This window comes from Toxotes jaculatrix, chromosome 19, assembly GCF_017976425.1.
Source record: "Toxotes jaculatrix isolate fToxJac2 chromosome 19, fToxJac2.pri, whole genome shotgun sequence".
Taxonomy (NCBI): Eukaryota; Metazoa; Chordata; class Actinopteri; family Toxotidae; genus Toxotes; species Toxotes jaculatrix.
In genome coordinates, this window is record NC_054412.1 from 3,772,237 (window position 1) to 3,798,120 (window position 25,884).

Genomic DNA, 25,884 nt, shown 5'->3' on the forward strand with positions numbered 1-25,884 from the left:
TCACCCCTCCCACACACACAATCCCACACCCAAACACACTCACACACAGCCATTTCCATTACTGTGGCTGGGGTCGATTGCATGCGGTGGGTCGATGCAAGTCCACGGACGCCAGCCATGTCGGGGCTCACATATGCTAAAGCAGGACAGCTTATCAACTGGGCTGGGACCAGGGACGAGTTTGGAAACAGTTGAATGTTGAGCAGTTGATTATTGCATATCTTCTGACATATCATGTCTTCTGATCTCAATAAACAGCTGCTATTTACTGAGCTACTAACCTGGTCTACAGTTATTTTGTTCGTTTTGTTTCTATTTCTACTTGTTTTGCGTCTCTTTGTCATCATTTTTTGATGTTCTGTGTTTTTTGGTGTCTTTGTGGCCATTTTTCTTCTCTACATTGTCGTTTTTTTAGTTTGAGCATTTAGTGTTTGTTTGTGTTTGTGTTGCCTGTACCAAGTAGGCCTGTTCAGTAATCCACAATTTTAATAATCCATCTATCTATCACCTTCTGACACTCGTCTATCTTACTAATCTCCCCCTTTCTTTCATCCTTCCTCTCACCCTCCTCCTTTCTTTATCTCCTCTGTTCTGCTTTTCTTTCTTTGTGTCCAACAAATGCAAAAGGCAAAAAGGGGAATTGGAATATTGAAAGAATGGGGGCAGTGTATTTGTCATGGTGGAATTGAAATACAGTACAATACCACAGCTGAATAAATCTTTTCACATGGTGAGAAAAACCTCTCAGCGATTTGAAACAATGTCGAGGCTCACTGGCCGGGAGCCATTCTCCCCGAAAAACTCAAACCAGCACTGAACAGAAAATCTGACTGTAAGGACTCTTTTGCAAATCAGCTTCCTCTGTGTTGACCCCATTACTGCACCATATGGTGTGAAATGTAGGGGATGAAGTTCTCACATTATTGATCTGAAGGTTGTTTTACCTTACACATAATCTGTCCAAGATTCCGTTTCCACTTGCAGGTTTCCCCATGAGGCAATCAAGTGAATTACAAGTTCAAAAGCAGTGGTGCCAACATTCCTTGTCTGATGCACTTGACAGAATAAACTACCACAAACCATGACCAACAACATGCAAGGCAGCTGAGAGTCACTTTCAGTTTCCATTGCGTCATCAGACGGTTCCAGAAACTTTCAGTTTTCCTGCTGTTGTTTGTTTTTTGTTGCTTTTCTTCTTTATGGCCACTGGGCTCACCTTGATACACACAACCCAGATCATCAGCAGCCCACAGCAGATCTGTCTATAAGCTCCAAAGCATCCCAACATCACTGAAAGGTCTGTTTACCACACAAGGCATTTACACACATAAAAGACAAGGTCGCAGAAAGACACAGCCAACTTTATCCTATTTATTATTTTATAATATGAAAAGACGCATAATGCTGTTTAATATGCAAACTCAAAATAAGGCAACTGAATAATGGATGAGTTTGTCCTACTGTACAGGGATCTGATTGTAGTCAATAAAGGTATAGGGTTGGATTTTATCCACTACCAAGTGATACTAGGGCCAGAATGACCAGTGTTGATGCCAATAGCAATACGTTTTACTACTAAAGGCAGCTACATGAAACGTACTTTCATATCACGGAGAGCCATGTATCATGATTTACAAGCTAAACAGGTCATTAGCAGGCTACAATTACCTTCAACTGATTTGCCAAATATTAAGCATTTCTTAATGCAGGTTGATGCATGTGCACTAAGAACAATGACTAACATAGTCTAACATAAGACACATCTGTTTTTTATCAATCTTACTAAAACTAGTATGGATACTCAAACAAGTATCAGAAGTATTGATACTTCGGGGTCATCGATCTGTCTCCTAACCGAAGCTGTTCACCAACTCCATTTACTCCTGCAGCAGTTATTCTGAGGTTATGACCTTCTGTTTACACAGTGAGAGTCCACGGTGGAGCCTGTAAATGAAGCTGAAATAAATGTGGCTTGTTCATACATGAAACATTCATTTAGCTGTAATGAATGACTCATGTACTGTAGCATTAAAGTCAATAGCAGCAGCAGTCTTTATCCTCTCCTTACACAAGAACAGGAATCGGCAGTTCCATTTTCAACAATCATTATTTCAGCCATTAGCTACTGTATTATCTACCGGAGGCATTTCTAAATCAGCCACATATAGATTTACAAACACACACACACACACACACACACACACACACACACATCACTGAGTCCATTAGGGCCCTTACATACAAATCAAGCAAGAAATACAAACCCTTGTGCTCCATCACTGAAAATGAATATATGCAAAGCAACGAGCTGCTCTGGCTTTTAAAACATCAATGCATAACAGTCTTGAATTAAGAAATGGGATACAGGAGACAGGGTGTGATATCAACAGGTAAACAGAGACAGCAGAGACGGCAACAGAGGAAATTCAAGGTCAGACATCCACACACACACAGCTGCACGCTTGAGAGTTTTTTAATCATGGAACGGAAAGTTAGATTTAGCTTTTATTTTTATATTTATAAACTGTGATCATGCAGGAAAAATCTCTCGTTTTTCTGTTTTGATAATTGACAAAACGTTAAATTAGTTTCCAAAGCCAAAAACAACCCAAAACTATACACAAGCTTCACACTGTATGCACTCTGAATGCACACATACCTTTTTGTCATTTCAGCTTGGCTTTACGAGGCGCTACTCTCGACAGATATTCCTGACACTCTGTTGCTGAGCAATGTTCGAAAACTCCCGCAAGGCATCGGTTTCTCCTTTTGTCTGTCTTCTCATCTCTGTCTCCTTCTCTCTCTCAGGACATGAAAGCAGTACCTTCGCTTTCAGGCGAATTCTTAGAAAGCCTGTTAGGTATCTGACTAGAGACAGCCGAGTCAAACGGAGAGAGAGGAGAAAGAAGGATCCAAATAAATGAACTTCAGAGACTATCGGCATCACGGGGAAAGTGAGTGCCGAAGCCAGACATGGAGAGCCTGCAGGATAGAGGGAGGCTAAAATAAGACAGAAGTGGGGGTGTTGGACGGTGAGAGAAAGACAACCAGACAGAGCTGCCTCGTTCTCCAATCCTCACCTTTTAACCTCCTCTCCTTCACTCTCACAATCACACTTTCTCTCCTCTCAATATATGGTTTGTTTTTATTGGTTATTGCCTAGTTTTAAAAGTTTTATTTGATCTTGAGGTTCTGCTACAGCAGAATATTTGTTATCATTATTTGTGTCTGGCTCAGAACTGCTGTGAGCACCTGGCGGCTTTCATTCAAAAACATCACTGTAAAGTGCTACAGGGAAGAAATATTGGCAGACCAGAGCCTGCTGTCGATAGATCGACATAAACTGATAAGTCGTGAGACCTTTGTTGCAGAAATCTTTCGTGAACATCATCTCAGGGTTCATTCATGTCTGAAGTGGTTTATTCAGCTTTCGATGTGACGGTTCTACAGTAGAAAATACTGCCCTGTAGAAGCTGTTCACAATGAAGTCTGCAGATCATCTGTGCAATAACTGGGACCTTATTTCCTGAAATAAATTTTGCTGGTTGAAATTTTAGTCCACTGCTTTGATCCAGACTAATCTCAATAACTATTGAGTGAATTCTAATGATGTTAGAGGTCCTGTGACTTTTCAGCTGGGCACAGGTGAGACAGGAGCCGAGCTTTGTACTTCTCTGTCTAGCCTTCTTTTATCTTTGGTTACTCGACTATTTATGTGTAACCACTCTCCATGTGAACAACCGAGTGCAACACTGTGTAAACAACATCGCATCTCCTCCTATGACAGCCAGCTGTTTGCGACTGCCGATGTGGTCGGACAACACAGTTTTACTAATCCGTTCCGAGAGACAGCTGACCTACCACAAGCCGACCGCAGTCGTCCAGTTATCTGTCCCACCACGTCCTCACCTTGGCCTAGTTGGCTTTTTTTGAACTCAACAACAAACAGCATCATAAACACAAGAAAAACTCCCTTAGTCCCTCCACACAGTAGGAAAACAACCAAACCAACAAAGTGCAGGAAGCACAGCAAAGAGAAACAGTCTTCCTCCCCTTTGACCATATGTGGATTCCCTGACTAATAATTTATGAGCATCACAGGGAGCGAGAAAGATACCTTAAAATGCAAGTTCACACCTTAAGTGCTTCCATATTTGACACTTCTTCAGTAAAAAAATAAATGTTTTGATTCATAAACAGCAGTAAAAGCCAATTTCCACGGGTTATTTTAGATTTTATTTGTAGCACTGAATATTTATTAGCTGATTTAAAAAGTTATAATCCAATCAAACTAAACAGCTGTGCTGTTACTGTACTGGGAATATAAACAGCCCACCTGGGTGGCCCATTAAGAACCGCTGTATCATAAATTAATGTTGTCTATGGAGGCAAACTGCTTCGACGGTGAGGTGTAAAAACCTCACAGATTTAAGCTTCTGGGGAAAAAAAATGATGCTGTTGGAAAGGCAGACACACACACACACACACACACACACACACACCCCTACACGCACACACACTTCACACATTTGCACCTTTGCTGCAGTTCACACTCGCTGAAATCATTAATTCAAACAGTTACTTACAGAGTGGGGCTTCCATTAGAGGATGGTTAATATTCTCGGCCAAAGTGAGCGTTAAGCCTATTTACTACAGTGTCCTCTCTCTTTTGTGAAATTACAGTCAGTGGGTAGAGGGATCTCGCAGATGTCTTACATTTTCTGGTATTTTCTGTCCTCTAAAATGGTCTTCTGGCAGATTAGACACTAACTTTTTGCTATTAAGGGCTCTAACTAATTTAAGTGATTTATAAACACTTTAGTCAGCAAGCTATCCCAGTGTCTTTCACAGAGTTTACTTGCCTTTGTAAAGACCTGGGAGACATAAAGTGAAGTACAATGTAGACAAAGGAGGCATTAGCAATTAGTGAGAAGTGCTGTCTAAGGTGGGATTTCCCATATGAACACAACTAAGCAGAGCTCACGATGAAGGTGTTAGGTGAAAGTGGCTGAGCTGGGTGAGTTAGCATATGCTTTATAATTTTTTATTTTTTTTTTTACCTAAAGAGCTTCCCTGTTACTCCTTTCTGTCCAGCACTGTCCTGATGAAACAGTTACACTCTGCAGTGAGGATGATTTGCTTTTTCAGGTGTTTCTGCTTGAACGTTTTTTATTCAAACCTAATGATAACCACATTTTCTTTGTGGATTAGCCTGCCTAATGTTGAGTAATTAACTTACATTTCCATTCTACCTCATGTGAGACCTTATTCCGAGATTGTAAATGACTGTAAATACAAACACTGAAGTATTTAAACTAAAATGTGCAGATACATCATTTTTGCCCATGCTGCATTAATTTTACTGTTTATTTCTCTGGAAAATATAGTTTGCATTCTACATCTTTGACCATCACAAGACAGCAAATATTCGTTAAAAATAATATGATTTTCGTTGGTTCAGCAGTTCTTTGAGGCAGGAAGAGCTAAATTTCACCGTAGGTTTTAGAGACTGCAGAGTAAAATCCAAACAAACAACACTGCAGTGACATTTAACACCAAAATATTGGATCAGTAAACTGAAACACAGAGCCACAGTGACAGGGCAACAACTGATTTTCAAGTCCAACAGTGTCCTGACTTATTAAACTGATGAAACTTTGAGAGTATCTTGTTCTTGTGTGTTTGGAAAAAAAGATGAAAAAGAAAAAAGCTTGAGTTTCAGACACTGCATTTGTGTAGTAAGTCAGCAAAGCAAGAAAAACAAGACATTGTCATTTCTCAAGAGCAAAATCCTTGACTAAGCCTTTCTCTCTTCATACCACACACACACTGAAACCGATCGCACACTCATGTCCTTGGTTGCTGTTATTAATCACAGGAATGTTCAAATTGCTGTTAAATTGCCCGTGGTGCAAAGTAAAGCTTGAGGCAGAAATAGAGACAGGAATGACGCCGGATTTAAGCTCTGTGCTCTTTATCTATAAGGAAGTGAACGTATGTGTGTCTGTGTGTGAGAATATTTTATCATCTCTGAGACTCGTACACAGCAGCTGCTTCTTGGCAGAGCTCTGATTAATTATATAATATCTGACTTCTTAATGTTCACTTTGTTAAACCCTCTCCAGCTCTCTTTCGGTTTCTCTTAACCTCTTTTGATCTGTTCTTCTTCCTCTTGAACTCTGATCCTGTTTGTTCTTCCTATTTTGCCTGTTTCATACCACAGAACGTCCTCTTTTCCTCATTTCTGTAAAACCAAAATGGGACACATTCAGTGTGAAATATGTGACATGAATCAAGTTCACATGACAAAAGAGAAAGACGTGGTTTCCTCTTTTACTGCTAATGATTTTCTTGGTGACCTCCGTGCTGAAGTGATTGGTTGTCCCAGGTTTGAATTCTGAAGACTTGATGTTCTTGTTAAATGAAATAACTTGAGGTAGTTCATCACTTTAATTTGCTAACGTTCTTTATTATAGCATCTTCTGTTTTCACTTTCATTTTTTGTGGCAGTAATATTTGTCTAATCGAAGGTTTACATCAGGTTAAGCTTTCAGCTGTGGTTTATGTTAGCGGTAACATTTGGGTGGTTCTGTTGAAGAAAGCCGGTGGAAGGTCCTCATTTGTATAGTAACACAAAAATGTGGTGTGTGTTTGAGTGTGTGCCATCAGAGTGATCCCTTTTGCTCGGTTAATGTTACTCTCGTCCTTGAGCTACAAATGCAAATGACAGCTAGCTCCATTTTCCCCAATGCACAGCTGGAGAGGCATTTGAAAGCATCACTCTTCACCTACTCTCACCTCCTCCATCAATCCCATACGCACAAACACACACACACACACACACACACACACCTGACACTGCAAGAGTGTGCCTGGCATGTCGGCGTGACGACGAACGACGAACGCGCATTAAAAAGTTTCCACCTCTACCCCTCACGCTGCAGACGGGCGTCATTTTCTCACAGGAACGCCGCAACCTTGACTTGATTTATTTACATCTTTTCACTGGGTTCTGCTGCTCCACTGTCGATTTTTTTTTTCTGAATATTTGTGTGTTTGTGTGTCTCGTCTCAGTCCCTGTCTCTTTATGGGTAAGCAAACAGTCCTTGCTTTTGGGGGTGTTTAAAAAGTCAACCTGCTGAGCGGTGAGAGGGACGATCTTCACTCTGACACCGAACAAAACTCTACACGAACCTTGATGGATGGTCCTGACCTCGCACTGCTGGGAATGACGGTAATGTGTGTGTCTGTCTACACGTGTGAGTGAGTGTGTGTGTGTGTATGTACTCACATAAGCGACCTTTTGCAGCAGCGTGACAAGGCCATTGATCCTGGCCTGTAATTGGACAGCATCAACACGGACACATCCTGAGCAGTGTATGTGTGTGTGTGTGTCTGAGTCTGTGTGTGTGGAAGACTTTGTGTATCTATGTGTTTCAGGGAAGGTTCACTGATCTTTACACTGTAAAATACAGTCAAATCTTGCTCTTGATTTATACAGTTTGAAGCAAATTGACAAAGAAGGTGATTCTGAAAGTTTTTCTTTTGTAGGAATCCCAGTGTTTGTCAACATATAAACACAGTAATGTCCTGGTAATAACATTATAATAATGCTATATGGTTAAACTGCAGTGATTAGTGTGAATTAAAGAAATAGGCCTACAGTTAATGGGTACAGTTTACCTTTTTGCAAAGAGTTTGATGAGACGATCAATAGTTCTCTCATGTCTGCGTGTTTACTGTAGTTTCATTCAGGTAGTGATTAGTTTAATCAGTACACAAACAGAAATGTTGTCTCACTGGGAGTCACATACTCTGATTTTTAAATTATTTTTCTACTTTTAAAGGAAGCTCAGCTCACCACTTTCTAAACAGCATGGAGTTTGAAAGATGTGAGTGTTTATCAGTCAGAAAGAGTCTAATAAAAATACATTATCAAGTTGCACTATGGGAAATGTTTTTGAAGCACACTAGAAGACGGGATATCTCTGGCTTTGCGAGTCCCACAGAAGGTACAGTTTTAGTTTTGCTTTGTAAAATCACGATTCACGTGGGAACGCTCCAACTGACATTTCACGTTGTCTGCACAGAAAACGGGCCGGTGTCTTACTTTCGGACAGCTGGACACCTGAAATAGCTGCTCCCACGTCACTGCATCATGAAAGTTGCTCAGTACAACCAGGATGTTCTACTGGTTGCAGCTTTTAGATAATGCTATATTTGTCCTCTGTGGGGAAGTATAGCTACAAGGCAAAACCCACCTCCAGGCTTTTTGTGCAGTGTGAGTGTGCTCATGTAAATGTGATCCCACTGCTGACATTGACACTTTCCACTTTCCATTTTATGCCTTCGTACTTGCCTGCAGCATTTTACAATTTTAAGCTGCTAAACTTCGGTACTGGTGAAACCACAGGGTCAGACTGTGCTGCACTCGGAGCTCATCTAAAGAGAGGAGGCAGAGAAATCCTTAGAAAAAAAAAAAACATTCCCAGACTTTAAAAGTTAGTCTATATCCCACCTGATTCCCATTAGGTGGTTTCATAATTTAAGCCTGGGACACAGCAGAGGATAAATGGGATGATGTAGACATATTTAGACATTCAGGAATCCATGATCTTAAGCTCCGTTGGCACCAGTGCTCATCCATCTGGTATGAAAGAGTTTTCAGATTCGATCAGTACAAAAAGACACAGTCAAGTCATATCAGACACATCAACAAATTCTTTCTCTCTATGCTGCAAACAAAGGACAAAGAACAAAGGACGACATTATTTTACATTACCACTGGTCCCAGTTTTGTTGTAAGATAACCCAGTCTTATTTATCTGCTAATTAGCTGTAACCACTTAATTTTTACTCCAAACCGTCCAGTTTCAAAAGGGAAAAAGAAGCAATCGATTCTCTTTTCTTTCCGAACTTCAACAACTTTCTGGAATGCCTCTTCGCTTCATGCAAGTTGGACGTGGCAAGCGACACAAGGCACATCCGCACTGACAAGCAGGGGAAAACGGGACCGTACACTCCCTGCCAGCTGCTGGATCTGCTTGATACTATTCAGGGGAAAAGATGGACAAACATATCAAACACATCACATCTGGTGGCTTGGAAGTGCGATTACCAAGTAAGGCTGACATCTGGATGGGGGGGTGCGCTGCAAGAGGTAGGATGAATGCGGTGAACCCATCACAATTTAAGCAAAGCCTTTTATTTTTATTACTGTCTTTGATTCTGCTGACCCTGCTCTGTTCCCATTAGCTCACAGACATGGGGCCCCCAGAAGTGAGGTCTACAGATGGACCCCTCTCCAGAAACATCGTGAATAACGTCACCTGAGAACATCGACGTGGGTGCAAAACACCAAAAACAACATTGTATTTAGTTTCCTACATAAAACTTTTCTCTAAAAGTTCCCTGAGCACTAATCACAGTTTTAACACTGAGCTGAATGCCTCCTGTTAGCGTGAAAGCGTTGATCCCACTGAGAATCAGCAGTCCAGCCTGCAGCTCTGTTCGGCTTTCAGCTCATTGTTTTGGTTCTCCACACCATCTGGTTGAGCCCCAAAGGCTCCCACCGGTTCCCCTATAGGAAACTGTGGGCAGCACAGAAACTGATTGTACACTATCTGCTCAAAGCCAAATGGCAGCGAGCTGAGGTAAACAAGTGTCTGTGTGGAGATGTAAACATCCAGCGAGCTGAAGAGAGCCAAGTTCTTTTCTTAGGATTTGGTGGACCAAACCACAGCTAAAGGACCGACAACTATCAGACTGGGTATTTGTGTACTTGTCCCAGCGTACCAGCAGCAGGTGTTACTGGACTTTTGTTGTCATGGTAACAATAAGAAACATACGGTTAACGTTGTGGAACAATTATGCTTTGGTAAGCTACAGCAGCAAACGCCGAATTTAACTTTGCACCCGACATTATTGTTGAGGTGGAGACCTGGTGAGGCCGTGCAAACCGATTAGTACCACAGCTTTTTACTATGGCCAGTAATGGCAACTGGAAGTTAGAAGACAAGAAATGGAACAAATGAAAAAAAAGGTGGGCTGAACAGAGTAAATTCTAACATGCCAATAACTTTCATTTGACCTTGTTTCTTTAGTGAATAGGAGACAACTAGTTTTTTTTTTTCTGATGAACAAATAAAAAAATATCTAAAGCAATATTAATAATAAGTAACCTACACTGGAAATAGATTTTAAATATTCAATAGAAACCCAATGAGTGTAAGTGTGTGACAGTGCAGATGTGACAGGAGTGGAGATGAACACCCCTCTGAGCTGTCAGAGCCCATCAGACACACACACACACACACACACACACACACACACACACACACACACACACACACACACACAGTTAGAAAGAGAAGTAGGAGGTAATAAGAATGGAGATTAGACTTTCGATTAAACTGCTTTCTTATTCTCCAGCCCTCCAACAGCTTTGACACGGAGCGTCTGAGAAGCAGCCGCGGCCAATTCGCCTTCAGCGTTTACAAACAGAAACGACTTTGAACGCTCACTTCTGAGAGTGTGTCTGAGTTTCCAATCGGCAGCCATAGCACTCAAAGGGGAATGTGTCATCGCTTGTGCTGCGGGAGGGAAAATTGCATTTGTGTGTGTGTGTGTGTGTGTGTGTGTGTGTGTGCTCATGCATATGCATATGGAACAAATACATGGAGACGTGAAATAAACAAAACAACAAGGAAGCTGTCAGCAGATAGCAGACAGGGTCACAGGAGACGGTGGTGATGGTGTGCGCACACGCTCGCACACAAACACACACTCAAACGCACAGACAAGCACACACAAAGCAGGTCACGACTAAAAACAGAAGTTAGTAGAAAGACAAACTGCTGTCATCACATCACAGACACGAGGCTCGGCGAACAGAGAGAAGACTGAGATTCACACGTTTGCTTTCAAAACAAATGCCAGAAATTTACCACAAAGGATGCCACAAGTTTTCACAGACATGTTTTCACTTACAGATTTGTGGAGAAAGGATTTGTGGAAAGCTTCTAGTTAACTTACTATTCTTGGCAGAAATTTGGAGAAGGTAGGAGAGCCAGTGGAAAACTTATTCTATGTTTAGTTTACTGCAAAAAGTGGTCAGAACAGGTTTGACGCTAATTATAAAGACCTTTGCAACTACATCTATATGGAGGTTCCCATAACCTGAGCTTTTACAAACCTGAAAGGCTTTGGTTCTAGGTTCTGAGCACAAGGAACATGGATTTAGTTCCACCTCCTGAGTAGAAAAAATCTTGTACACATTATGCAATTTCCTTCTGAAATAATTAGCCGTAGCTATAAGTGCCTTATATATTCTGTTGTTACTTTTTCTTTTGTAGAATATTAAAAGTCTTCCCTCTCTTTCTTTCTTTCTGTGAAGAAGGAGAGAGAAGTGAGAGGGAAATAAAAGTTGAGCCGCAGAGCTTCAGTCGGAGAATTAGCCACCGACACAAAATATTCCGAGGAAATCTTGACAAGGTGTCAAACATCAGCAGAGCAGCTTGTGTGTGATGTGTTTGAGTGTGCCACAGTCAGCAGGAACAACATATGGCTCCATTAAAAATAACACAATTCAATTACAAGAACAGGTTAGATCTGCCAACACAGCAGCGCAGCCACTGACAAGAATACTTTACTTTTATGAGTCAGTGTGCAGAAGAGATCGATTTAAACTGAAACGGATTGTACAATAAAATCTGACGCACATAAATGAATATTGGGGCTGTTTTTCTTGGACTAAAGCGAAACTAAATATTCTGTAGATTTATTAATATTTTTCTTCCATCCATTCTGACTCATAGTGGCTTTTTTCTACTTAAATAGCTATTCTTGTACCTAATTTGTCAGGAACATGGGAACTGGAAATCAGAGACGTAAAACAAGCAAGCCAGTGGATTGGTATCAACGCGGATCCAGGTATATTTTAGAGGATCAATGTTGGCTAAAACAAATCCAATCAAATATTGTTCCTCTCTTACTGTGTTGTTTCCACCTTAATCTATTTAAAGCCTCAGATCAGGATCAGGGCCAAAAAGCTCAACTGAGACGTCCCCAGTATAAAGATCAACTACCTCTTACAAAATGAGGAGTGCCAGATTTAGTAGATTACATATTTGAAGTTAGCCAGCATTGCATATATTTATATTTATAGGTTTTTATAATATATACTGGCACAAAATTTAACTTATCTCACATTGTGTTTTCAGGTGTAGATTTACTCCGTACAGGACTGTATCGTAGCATTTTTATAGCTTGTAGCATTTGTAGGTTTTAAATGTAATTATACAAAATGAAAAAGAATATGTGCAGGCCTCTCATTTCAGAGCCTGCTTTCTCCGTGTTTTTTATAATACCTGTATGCCCTTGTTCTCCCACGTTAGGAAAAAGGAATTTTAAAAATTCAGCCATAACACACACAAATACACACACACACACACACACAAAGAAAGAAACTGGGCCACTGGAGCATTGAAATGAATAGGTAACAGCTACAAAATTCATTATAAATAAAACAGAGCAAAGAAAGGGTATTTAAAGATTACACAACGGGTATTTACTACAATACAAAACTACAATATTTTATAAAGGTCAGTGTGAGTTATTTGGACACACACAACAGGACTTACATCACACAGAAAAGACCAGACAGACTAGAAATGGTCTGTTACGATTCTGCTGTCAGGAGTCAAAGGGCCTCATACCATTTTCACCTCACCAACCCCGAGGCTATTTCTGCTCTATATTTATGACTGTGTGTGTGTCTGTGTGTGTGTGTGTGTGTGTGTGTAGGCAGCTCTCGCCTCAGGCACATCAAACTCTCAGCATGTAAGGATGAACTAACAGGTATTAAGCAGACTCACACACACACAGACACACACACACACATATACACACATTATCATCACACGGCCCTATTTCTGATCCCAACCTTGAAATGACCTGCTCTCAACCTGCTGTCACGCTACAAGACCAACACCGGACCTCACACTGTGACAGAGAGAGAGGCAGAGATGTGAGGAAGAACTGAGAGACGAAGGAAACGAATGAGAGGGAAAGTAAATGAGGATGGGAAAGAGAGAAAAGAGGGAGACAGGACACATCGGGAACAGACAGGAGGGAGGAAAGGTTTGGAGGAGCGGTGGAGGAAAGAAAAGAGGGAGGTGGAAAAAAAGAGTAGGATGAGAGAGGAGGAGAGGAGATGAAAAGGAAGAGGAGGCGAGGTAACAAGCAGAGGAAATGAGGAATGACAAGAAAGGAAGGATGATGTGAAAGGAAATGAAAGGATGGAAGTGGAAGGTAGGGAAATTCGAGACAAGGGGAGAAAATACACAGGAAGAGGAGAGGAAATGAGGAGACAGAGAAGGAAAAAAGGAATGAAGAGTAGAAAAGAAGGAGAAGAAGGGAGGGAGAAGATAAGAGTGGAGGAGTGAAGGAGAGTAAAAGGGAAACAAGGAAAAGAGGGGAATGGAGAAAAAATGAACCAGAACTGATGAGGGAAAAGGAGAGGAAGAAAGAAAATGAAAGGAGGACAGAGAAAAGGAGAGACAAGGAGTGGAGAAGAAAAGGAAAAGAAACGTAACAAGGAAAGAGGTGAGGTTGAGAAGAGGACAAGTGGAAACGAGAGGGACAGAGGAAAAGATGAGAAAGGGGAAAGGGAAGAAAAGGAGAAGAGGGAAAAGCAGAGGAGAGGAGGGAAAAGCAGAGGAGAGGAGGAAAAAGGGAAAGGATACAAGAAAGCAAACAAGAGGAAGGATGGATGGAAGGAGCAGACTGCTGGGTTGTTGAGTGTGTAAGCATGTGATAAGCAGCAGCTATCTGCCTCTATCTGCCTGAGGAGCCGAACGGATAAGAGGTAATCTATTCTGATCATATTTACACACACACACACACACACACACACACACACACACACACACACACACACACACACACACACACACACACACACACACACACACACACACACACAGGAAACTCTGCTGGTTTTCAACCTTATTTCCAAAGTGTTAGTCATATTGTTATGTCACCTCTCGACTGTCAGTCACTTCTCAGATAATAAAAAAAAAAGCCATTTATATTTGCTGGTTCCAGCAAATACGAAGATTTGCTGCTTTTGATAATAAATTGAAAATCTGACACAACAATCATCAGATTATTCAGTTAATCAATAACAGAAATAATCATTAGCTGCAGCCTGACATGTGTGTCCACATTTTTATCAGCCATGCAGCAACATCATCAGTCATTTGGATTTCTCTTTGTCATATAAATATTGATTCTAGCTGCTCTATAGCTCCTCCATGATGAGCAGCAGCCAGTGTCAAATTCACAGTGGTTGTATGGTACTAAATAACAGTATGATGAGTGTTATATACATATATGTATGTTGGTTATGTTCTGTCTACTGAATTTGATGTATTTTCCAAAGTCAAAAAAAGGTGGAGAAACTCCCAAACACCACCTCTGTCTCCTGCAGGACGAGGAGGCAGCCGGCTGCGATTCCCTCCGTCTCTAAACCATGACACTGCAGAAGTCCATAGGCCAAGAATAGCCGGGGGGCTTCAAGTGCAATATCACATTTTCATAATGAGAGCCAATGAGCTGTAAATCCCTGCTGACAGAGTTATGGAGTGAGAAGAGCTTATGACGGCGATACTGAAACTATTAAACAGTCGCCTCCCTCCAGCACAAGGTGAGCCGTGTGTATGTGTGTGTGTTTTTAAACATACTTTATATTTATATATGCGTGTTTGTCGGCTTTAACAAGAAACAGCTGCATGTGGTGGTTCACTGCTAAACTCCCATTGTGACGCTTCGAATTTCCTGGTTTACAAGCTATGTTGTTGTTTTTTGTTTTTTTTTTAATTAAGCAGATCCCATATTGCCATTGGTGTGTGTGTGTGTGTGTGTACAGAAGCTACCTATTACAAAAATATATACAAAGCAGCAGATTTGTTTATGGGATAATAAAACTTTTATTGTATTTTTTATTGTTTTAGCCTTGATATAGTGTTTTTCATGGATAAATAATTCTCAGTTCTTACTGATTGTGGCAAAAATGCTCTAAAAACAGATTTAGGCTACACTGCAAAAAATATTCATCATATATATATTATTTAATTAATTAATTATTTAACACTTGTCTTCTTGTCATCTTTAACAAAAAAAAAACAATGAATGCACAACAGCTTATGTAAACACATATATTATTAGATTATTATTATTAGAAGAAGAAGAAGAAAAAAAAGCAGATGGTGGTTTCACATGATGGAAAACCAGCACAGTCTTCAGACTTAGACCAGATGGATCTGGTTCAGGATGAACTGAACAGAAGGTGAAAGCAAAGAAACCAGCAAGTGCATCACGTCCGTGGGAACGTCTGCACAATGTTTGATTTCCACTGAATTTAGCTCAACAAGAAGATTCCACGGTTCCACATTAGGTTTCTGGTAAGAATAACACTGAATGACCACACTGGATCCTGGTAAGGAATCATACTGGAGGGTCAGAGGTCAGCTGAGCAGAGCCTCTGGAGCTTGTAGCCACTTGTCGCCACAGTGTTTTGCACTTCAGCACTTTACATTTTAGGGATTTTGGGGGATTTTTACTCCAGGTTTTTTTTTTCAGAGCTCAAAGCAAAGAAAAGTAGAATAAATGCTGCTGCTAAAACAAATTAATTGCAAAGAGACTCTCAACTCTCACTGGCTACACCAGCAGGAGTGCGTCATGCGTGTGCATGTGCGTGTGTGTGTGTCTGTGTGTCTGTGTGCCTGGGCTAATGAAAACTGACAGTACACACAGGGGCAAGTTACAGAGCACAAGGTGTCAGACACTGTGTTAACTCTCACACGTGTAAACATTTTTACAGACAACTAATTTCACAATTTTATCTGAAATCCAGAGATCTGATATGTGTTTGTCTTACACCCCTCTGCCCAGCAAGCTACACACACACACGCACGCACACAGACGTTTTTACAGTCATTTAACTGACCTACATTGATTCTCAACTGTCTTGCTCTCAGCTTACATCCTATTCTGTGCATATCTACATACTAATATACATATATATCTACATGCCTCCACATGTATCTACATACAGTACCAGTCATAACATACTAGAAAGAGTCATATTCCAAATCCCTGTGTTGTTCCCACGTCCTACTTTCTAGTAAATCATGAACTCTCCAGTTATAAATGTTAATAAATTGTTAATAAACGGTTTTTGGTTCAGGATGTCTGAGGCACTTTCCTAGAAATAAGTGGTCAAACTGTCTGGCGACCCAAAAACTATTTTCGTAAAAGATTCATAAAGCATTAGAAGATGATTTATTAATCATTAATAAAGCCATTAGTTACAACTTCTAAACTTTCTATAAAAAGTTCTTTTGGAAAGTGGCACCCTACTCTCTTACACTGCAGAGTATCCAGTCCAGTGTTTCCCCTCTAGTCAGAAATGGGAGCATATTCTACCAAACGATCGTCTGGAGAGTGAACTATACAACAGAGGAAGTGCTGGAAGTGCTATTCAATACTAAATCAGCGGCAACTAAAATTGTTCTATATGGGTCCCTGTACAAGCACAGAAGAAAAGAAGGTACAGACCTCTGCGGTGATACATGTGTGTTTGAGGATCTATGGCAGCAAATGTTTGAGAAACCCTGCAATAACGAAAATGACCATCTTTCAGCTTTTTGGACCATTTCTCTCAGCTCAAGAGAGACAAATATACACGCTGACATGTGGCAAATGAAAAGTCATACAGGAACCACGCTTTCCTGTTTCTCTCTCCTAAATCTCTCCCTCTCTCTTTCTTGTAAGAACTAAAGAGCTTTTTGCGTGAAACATGATGGATTCACACTCCAACACATCCCACCACACGGTGTTTCCACTACTTCGCCGCCTCTCTAATTCTGCCCTCGTTGTCGCTCTCGGCGAGGATGGATGGCAAACATCCTGGCACTTTTTACCTCACCGCAACCGATCATCAGTTCTTGACTAACAAATGGATAGAGAGAGGGAGAGGGAGGAGGAAAGACAGCAAACAACAACAAAGAAATTAGAGTGAGATGGGTAGAGAGGTGGAAATGAGACAGCGGAGGCGAAGAAAGAAAAAAAAAAACATCGGAGTTGAATTGTGTTCCTGGCTCATTTTCTAGGTACTCGGGGAGGGAAAGTGATGTGAGGGAGGGAGGGAAAGCGATGCGCGGCTGAGTGAGAAGGCCGGCAACACTTCGTACGGCTGCAGAAAATAACAACCTTTCTTCAGACAGACAGCATAGCATCACATGTTGTTTTCCCAGGCAAAGAGATTGTTCTTCCAGTGTGCGTCGTTACAACTGGCAGCAGTGAGGAACGGGCATTCACCATTTCTTTGGAAGAAGTGATTCAAAATTTGAGTTTTTATTCTGATATGAAGAGCAAAAGTCAAGCTAGGTTACAGAAAGGCCTCATGTGTGGAGCTTTTCAGAATCATTGTTGTTTTCCAAGCTCAACTTGTTCGCAAACCAGGGAGGAGAGCAGCTGCAACTTCTGATTTTTAAAACATTATTTCATAGAATTTTTTTTTCAGGTTTTTTTCCCTAATTTCAATAATTCAAAAGCTGTAAATTGATACATTCACAGATATTTTTTATTAATTAATAACATTTATTTATGTCAAAACAGAAAATGAGACCCAATCATTTTGTTTCCTGGTGTTTTCTAATCAGTTAGTTTGATAAACTACATTTAAAAATTTGCTGCTTTGACCAAACCATAAGGTTAATGTGATCCCTACATAAGATTTGGTGGAAAACATCTGAACATACAGTGGTTCATTCTGGGCTATTTTCAGAGCATGGACAAAAAGTTAATTCAATCACGTCGACAAATGCTTAAGATCACACAGTGAGTCCGTTTGTGATCCTCACAGTCACTGCCCGGCCCCTGATACATTAACTTCTTTTTCTCATTAAGACTGACAGAGGGTCAGCTAAAATAAATGCCAAGGCTTCGTCGCACTAAATGCCAATCTATGTTTGGCTTTCACACACCAAGAACAACCATTAACCTCTATTCATCTGCTGACTGGCCGCAGTGGTTCAAGTCAAACCTGATCAATAGAACTTCTTTTTACACTCCAACCAGCCTTGGCAGAAACCTTCAATGTATTGATGACTTCAGTTGCTGTCTTCTGCTGGCTGAGAAAAAAAACAAAAAAAAACAAACAGCTACAAACACAAACACAACAGCTCCACGACTCTTATGGGTCTAAGTGATGAGGCAAAAAGAAATGGATATCGTTTGTCAAGATTTATTATTTTCATCAGTATATATAGCAGATTATGATTGTTATTTATAAGTCCTAATAGCTTTTATATTAATTTCTTATTGCTTTTTCATTGGCCAGGTGTGGCCAAAGGTGGTCAGCACATTTGCAGCTCATTCTTCGCAGCTTCCCGCAGCTCAGCGCTGTCGAAAAATGTTAAATAAACTATTCAAGAGATTGTCTGTATACACGGTAAGTGTCAGTAATGAAATAAATCTCACTCAAAACACAAAATTATTTCTCACACCATATTCCCACTGGTTTCTGCTAAAAAGGGCTTTAATCATATTATCTAAATTTATATCCTTAAAAAAATATTTAAAATGCTTTACAAAGCAACTTGATGGCAAATGAAAATTGTATTTTTATCTTTTAACTTGATGGTGAAGTCGACTCTCGGGTGTAGTTACAAGTACAATACACTTTATCATTAAACTATAGAGAGAGAAGAGAAACATGGTTTGGTTTGTTTCTTCATTAAATAAGACTTCACTGACACATTCATATACTCAAAGTTAATGCAGTATTTGGTGAATTCATGAAGCAGATATCACGATATGTAGGTTAATGCAGATTTAGTTTCCTTTTCCTCCACTGCACACATGCATTTTTACTAACAGGCTGGTATAGCCCACTTCTCGTTTCTTTAATTAGGTTCTTAAATCGGTCACACATCAAAGTTCTTTAAAAAGTCCTGAATTTGGCTCTCTGAAACTGGCAGACTCTGTTATTATTCCTCATGGTGCTCTTCATCATGACTTGCATCAAAGATGCACTGAGACAGCAGTAAAACCTTTTCCACGGTTTAGTTTAGCTCGGCAGAGGGGAAGAGAGGGAGTGAAGAGAGGAGGAGGGACATACAGGGGAAAGAAGAGGGAACAGAAGAGGATGGAAGGAGGAGGAGGAGAGGATGAGGAGAAGAATGAGAGAGATGAAGGTGAAGTGAGGAGGAAGGGGAGTGAGGGAGATAAGCACCAACAAGGAAAGAGGACATTGACTTTTGATGTGCTTTAATAGAACATCTCACAACAAGGCCGGGAAGGAATAACTAAAAAAAGAAACTCAAACATGCACACACAGACACACACACACACACAAAGACACACACTGCACTTACTCTACTGCACATCCACAGCACCGGCCACCCATACGACCACAGCTGACATTTAAATTAATACAGACGGACCCTTTTCTCCCGACAGCAGCTGTGTTTCCATCTGAGTATTTTCATGCGCACAGTGGCACGTCAAATTAGAAATGCTGAACGGAAAGAGCACATTATAACTAATTCATTCAGTGTCTCTACGTGCATATTATGAAACGATTAGTGATGGAAAAATATCTGGTAAATAATTACAGTGTGACACTTGAGCGTAAAATATCTGTCCATCATGATCTTTCAGAGATGTTGTATTTGTATTATACATTATGTCCTGTTAGCACAATAAGGGCAACGCACGCTGGCAGCCCTGACGCACCTCAGTGTGTCGGAACACACCACTGTCCTATTTCCAAGCATTGATACACGCCAATGCTCCAGAAAAGCAGGGAACTGTATCATGATCTCCTCTCAGACCTTAGGGTCCGTATGGCGCATGCAGTGTGTGCTGCAGCATGTCGTATGTAAACAATGCAACACAACACAGCTGCTGTTCTGAAGATTACCACAGAAGTGATTTTTTTCCTCTTTACTGAACATGAGACATGTTTACTGTCAGTGCAAAGGAATAATCCTAACACTTCCTCAGCCAGGTGAAGGTGTCCAGACAGAGCAGCAGGACGCAGGAGAGACATTTTCACTTGTCTTCTTATGGACCTTTAAAACCACATAGCAAGATCCAGAACTCCATTTCATTCACCATGATAAAAGTATATATATATATACATTCAAAGCTTTCTTGTCAGTTACAGAAGCCGTGGCTATATTTTATATCTTAGCAAAAAAGTAAATCCCGTGGTATTAAAAGGCCATCTGTTTCATCGCTGCCACAGGGCAAATGGGTAAAGTTGAAGTAAGAAGGAAAGAACGAGAGAAGAGGAGTGAGGGAGCTAAAATAGCTTCAAGGCCCTATAGAGACAAAAGAAGGGAGGAGGTCAGTAAGTAGAAAGAAAAATGTTTGTGGATTCACTGTACAGTCAGCACGACACCTCTCATCACATCTGACCATCATCCACACTCGTCTTCTTCCCTTCTCTCGTTTGACCATGAAAGCCATCTTGAAAGACATGACAACAGTCTGAATTAATCATTTTATGTGCCGCTCTGTAAATTGAGCCCTCAGCCTTCGATATGAAACATTCTTTGGGGAGACAATTCTGTACGGCGAGGCTCTAATTGGTTTGGCCAGCTGTTATCTATGTACAGTAAAACAGTTCAATCCTGCGCCGCTCAGTGGGAGGTGAGATCTCTATCTATCCCCTTCATTCACAGCTTAATTCAATTGGAGGGCAATTATCGACCACTCCAAGTCTTCAAGATCCTTGTTGGTTTCTGTTCCCATCAGGGAGCCTCGCAGCAGGATCCCCCCTCGACTGCACCGGGTGATGTCTGTATCGATGTGCTGTGTGTGAAACACCAGAACGGGCAGCTGCAAACGGGCTAGAAGGCTTTGTCAGCCACAACCCCAAGATGCGAAACACTGTGAAAACTTTTGTCCTTGTGGACACAGAACCACGAACATGGCTCATTCCTTCGTTAAAGAGCCTCCATCTAACTCTTGGTAAGACAGCAAACAAGTCAGCTCCCAAGCTCTCAAAAAGACAGAGCGACACTGGGATTAACAAACGTGAATGGAATTACCGGATTGAACATGGTTATTTTGCAATGTTTCCAGTGTTTAGTCTGGATACGTTTGCGTCATCTTTTAAAAAAAAACAAAAAACAAAGACTGCACCTAATCTTAATTACTGCTAAGGCATATACTAAACCTGTGGCTTTCCATTAACTGGACATCACCTGCCATCAAAATCACCTGTTTGTTGTTGGGGGGCCCTAAAATCCTCTGTCTCTCTGTTTCTTCTGATGACAAAGTGAAAGTTTTTGGGGGTTTTTTTTTAACCGTTGATCAGCCCCAGGAATGATGTTTCTGAAAAGTTTGCGACCTTCAAAGTCCAGAGAAATAAGTCATTAAGTAAAACAGATTCAATGCCAAATGGAGATGGGACAGAAATGAGAAATTAAAGCACTACTGAGAAGTTCCACTGTGAGAATAAGCTCTTTGATTTTGGTTTTAGATCCCAGACAATGCCAGACGGAGACAGACAATGGACTAATGCAGTATGTATTTAGTGATTGAGCCTCTTAAGAACTTTCACCCTTTGTGCGTTATGCAGCAGACAGAGTGCACTGGTGGATTTTCCTTTTTCAGTTCTGCAAAATAACGCCTTTTACATGAATTATGTAGCCTAACTGAAACTAAAACCATTTCTTTTTCTTCTCTACAAAAGCTGCTATCAACAGCCCATAAAACCAGTTCCACTGTTTGTGAATGAAAACATTTCCATGCTCTCCAACATCCTGTTAATATAGAGTTTGCAGTTAAAGAAGAAGCTTTCCTGCATTGTTGTTTCTGCCATAATGTTCTGCTTTGTTGTCGTCAGACTCACAGTAATTGCAACGAAAGCTCTTAACACATCACACTTCTACAGAAAAGACGGAAAAAATATTCAGTGACTCAAAAGACCTAACTGATCAGACTAACCATTTCCTCTGTCACTGTTAAGTTGCATAAACATTGCAGGATTTCTTCTGCATCGTGGAAATGTGTATTCTCTGTTTTACCCTACAAACATCCTCCAGCGTTGAAAGTCAGCAGTTTCACCTCACAGTCATCGTTTCACTTAATAATGTGTTCGAATGAAGCCCAAACAGCAAAATATGTGTCACTGTCCTAATATCTGCACACCACACTGAATGCAGATGCTCACTGTAAAATTTCAGGTGCGGTTTGGCAGAGCTTAACAGGTTTCCAGATCCACAGCGGTTTTCCTTTGGGCCTCGGCAGTTTCTAAACCTAAACAGATGACGCTTGGGGTAACTTTTCTAGGAAGAAGCGAGAGAAGTTAAGAATGTTGTTCCCATTTCGTTCCACATGCAATGGCTTCCCTTCTTTCAGCTGTCAGCTCTCGCTAAAAATTTCAAAAGGTGAACTCTTCTCGGCTCAGATCACTTTTCTCTCGACCAACTGCTGAGCTGACAAAACTTTCCCTCTCTCAACCGTCGACGCCTCCCTGCTCTCCTGCTCCTCTCTCTCTCTCACGCACACACACACACACACTCACATTCAGTACACTATACACAAACACAAACAAACACTTGCATGTTTGGAGCATTTTGTTTCAGCAGAACAGCAACAGTGAAGCTCAACTCCCCTGACAATTGTGAAATATGTACATGAAAGAATCAAACCTGTTTCACTCAAATAAAGAACAGGCGCTTCGTGCACAGCAGATACACTCCCCAACACTCTCAAGCAGGAGAGTTATAGCCAATAAACCAAATTCATAACGACAGACAACAGTAACACACATACATACACTGCACACCAACAAAACAAGCGCTTGTGAGGAGCTATAATGATGCACAAACACACGGCATTTGAAATAACCAACAGCAAATAGGACCTGATAATGAGATAATTGCAACGCAGTGCTACTGTCTGCTAAATCGAAGGCAATAAACAGTAACAAGCAAAAAAATGTGTCAAAAAAAATCATGGAAACTTCTTGACTGAAGCAGTAAAACCTGGGCTGTACTGAGAGACTAATTTCTCCCATTAACTGTTTGATGCTATTTTCAAATGGAAATAAAAGTGCACCCAGAAGCAGCAAAGAGAAAAGAAGCTAAAGAGATCAAAAATGATGTCTTACTTTGAGTATTCTTCATTATCTCTGTCACAGCGAGAGTCCTTGTGTTTCTCCCAGTCTTTGCCATGTTTACACGTGGTCAGCAGAATAATATCTTCCCCATTGTGGATGTGATATAGAGCATTCCTCGTCTCAGAACCTATGCCAGTTAGGTACCGCTTGCCTTTGAAAACCAGCAGGTACTTCCTGGAAGGTGGCGAATCGTTGAGCGTCAGATAACCTATTCCCCCTCCTTTTAGTGGGTGATCCTTGGAGAATAGTGGGATGGAAATATCAAAGTTTGGTCGGAAGTTGACCACATCAGCGCTGGCCTTGGCCAGCATGGCCTGGCCCACCTCAAAGCCCAGATCTTCTGTGTAGTCGGGCCAGGTGCCCGAGTACAGGTTGAAAATGAGGTGGTTCCTGCCATCGTTCCATGTCGGCAGGCTCTGGATGCGGGACCTCACGTTCTGGACGTATTGGGCAGAGAGCTGGTCCCTGTCCAGTGTGTCCACTGCCAGAATAAACAGACATGCCTTTGAAGGGTCTGTGGTGTGGAAGCGAGACTCTTCGATGGACGACAGAATCTTCTGGTAGGTCTCTGAGATCTCATCCCCTCTCTGCGGAGGGTAGATGTAAACCCTGAAGCCTGACTGGCAGCGAGCAAAGTCAAAGCAGGTTTCCATGCGGCAGCGCTTGTTCTTGTAGATGTTGTCGCGGATCGCCCGTCGTTCACGAGGGGAGGTGTGCTGGTGATGGAGCTGAGGGCTGTCCTCCTGTACACACAGACACACACAAGTTACCACCAACCAAACTACGACAGTTAACAGATGAAAAAGTTAAAACCAATTCCAAACTTTATCCAAAAGATTAATGAATGAGTCCACTGCATCTTTTAGTCAGGGCACAGATGATACCTGATTGGATGTTGGAATGGTCAAGCTTTGTTTTGTGTGTGTGTTATTTCATGCTGTCAGTAAATAACTGCAACATACTTAAGCCATAGTTTATAGGCACACTGCTTCTCCTTAAATACTGGCTTGGGGTTTCACTGATTTCTTGCATGACTGAGCTACGGCAATTCCAGGTGTCGGGTCTTTGATGTCTGTGGCTGTGTTCAGACACCACAGCATCGGGGCGCCCTCGAAGTCTAACGGCTAAGGCGCGCCATGTGACTGTAATGTCCATAGTTCATGCTCCTGACCGTGGGACCTTTGTTGCACCATATATCTCTCGCTCTATCCCCATGTTCCCAGTCTCTGTACACTGACCGTCACATAAAGCCAAAAAAAATTCACTGAGGCACAGTGGGGCTGCCGACGCAGAGCACCTCTGAAAAAAACACGGGGTTGTTCTCGAGAAAGTTAAACTGGTCTCAGCTTTCACTGTAACACGATGTTATCTGGCAAGACGCTGCACTCGCCAGTAAAATATGTGGAAGTACACGTTCCTGACAAGATCATGTTGTAATATTAATGTCGTATTTCACAGTTTCGCAGATGTTGCAACAACAGATAAAATGATTGTTGATTGATAATTTTACATAGTTGTAAATTCCTTCCTCATAGTGTGTAATGCTTTTCATGCAGTGTTTTGGCATCTCATAAGCCTGGAAGCCCGTGGATCTGTGTCTCACAGAGGACTTCCTGGGTCATATTTCATTGTGTCACTGGTACCTGAATAAACATGCTTGTTAGCAGTTCAGCCAAAGATGCTCTGTTGTTTCATTTGAACAGTTTTAGAGGAGAAAAATCAGAAAAATTAAACATAATTTCTTTCATTTTCGTTTTTTTCTTACTTCCTCTCTGTTTAATCAACTAATGAATCCTCTTGTGCTCTAAAATCTAGGTACAAACTCATCATTCAACTTTAAAACCACTTCTGAAACCATGCAATTTAAAGAATCTATATACTTGAGCCACTGTAGAGTATGAAAATTTATGGTCCTCTTTTGATAACTTAAAATAACACAAAGAAAGGCGCCTGCTCTCTTATAAGGACTTTGTAATGGAGTATTCTTATATTCTGGTGTCTGAATACTTCTTTTAAAAGTGCTTCTGAATGAGCCTGGGCTTCCTTTTTGTTTTGGTTCAGCTAATGAAGCGGACGACAAGATTCTCCACTGTTTGTTTTCCTTTAAATCAGTTCAGTCTACCTCCTGCTCTCCCCCCTCCAGGTACGGCTCCAGCTGCTCGGTCGACTCCGGCCAGTGCCTGAGCGGTCTGGACGGACTCCTCTGGGGCAGGGGCTGGGGCTGGGGTTGGTACACGTCCTGATTCTGGTGGGAGTACTGGTATTCCTGCTGATGGTACTGGTGATACTGGTGGTATTGTGGGTACTGGGGTAACTGGTGATATTGGTACGGCTGGTGCTGGAACTCCCCGATTTGCAGACCCCACAGGTAGACGAGGAAGAGAAGACCGGCCCCCACAGACACGAGCAGGTACCGCTTCTTGGCCTGCATGTGTGCTGTGGGGGGAGGAAGAGGAGGAGGTGGTGGGTTTGGGGGAGAGGCAAAGAGAATGAGGGAAGGAAAGAGGACAGTAAGGAGGAAAAACAAGAGGAAGAGGAGGTAAGGGAGAGAGGCAAACAGAGATGGAGGGTAGAGGGAAAAAGGAGGGGAAAGGAGAGAGGGTTTGATAAAGAGGAAGGAAAGGAGAGTGAGTAGGGGGAGGACAAAGGGTTGAAGAGGGGAAATATTAATAAAAGGAGAA

At 41.4% G+C, this 25,884-nt stretch overlaps 1 protein-coding gene across 2 annotated transcripts in view; it reads right to left on the minus strand.

The window, feature by feature from the left end:
- Positions 1 to 25,634, minus strand: part of LOC121199721 (exostosin-1) — a 152,229-nt gene extending 126,595 nt beyond the window's left edge. The window contains exons 1-3 of one of the 2 annotated variants that reach the window (XM_041064632.1): positions 25,483 to 25,634; positions 25,326 to 25,383; positions 23,195 to 23,946 (exon numbers count right to left, since the gene is read on the minus strand). In XM_041064632.1, coding sequence (XP_040920566.1) covers positions 23,195 to 23,946; positions 25,326 to 25,383; positions 25,483 to 25,634 — 962 coding nt within the window. Of the gene's footprint in view, positions 1 to 23,194; positions 23,947 to 25,325 lie in introns of both variants that reach the window. The other variant, XM_041064631.1, reaches the window with a different exon arrangement.
- Positions 25,635 to 25,884: the final 250 nt, after the last annotated feature.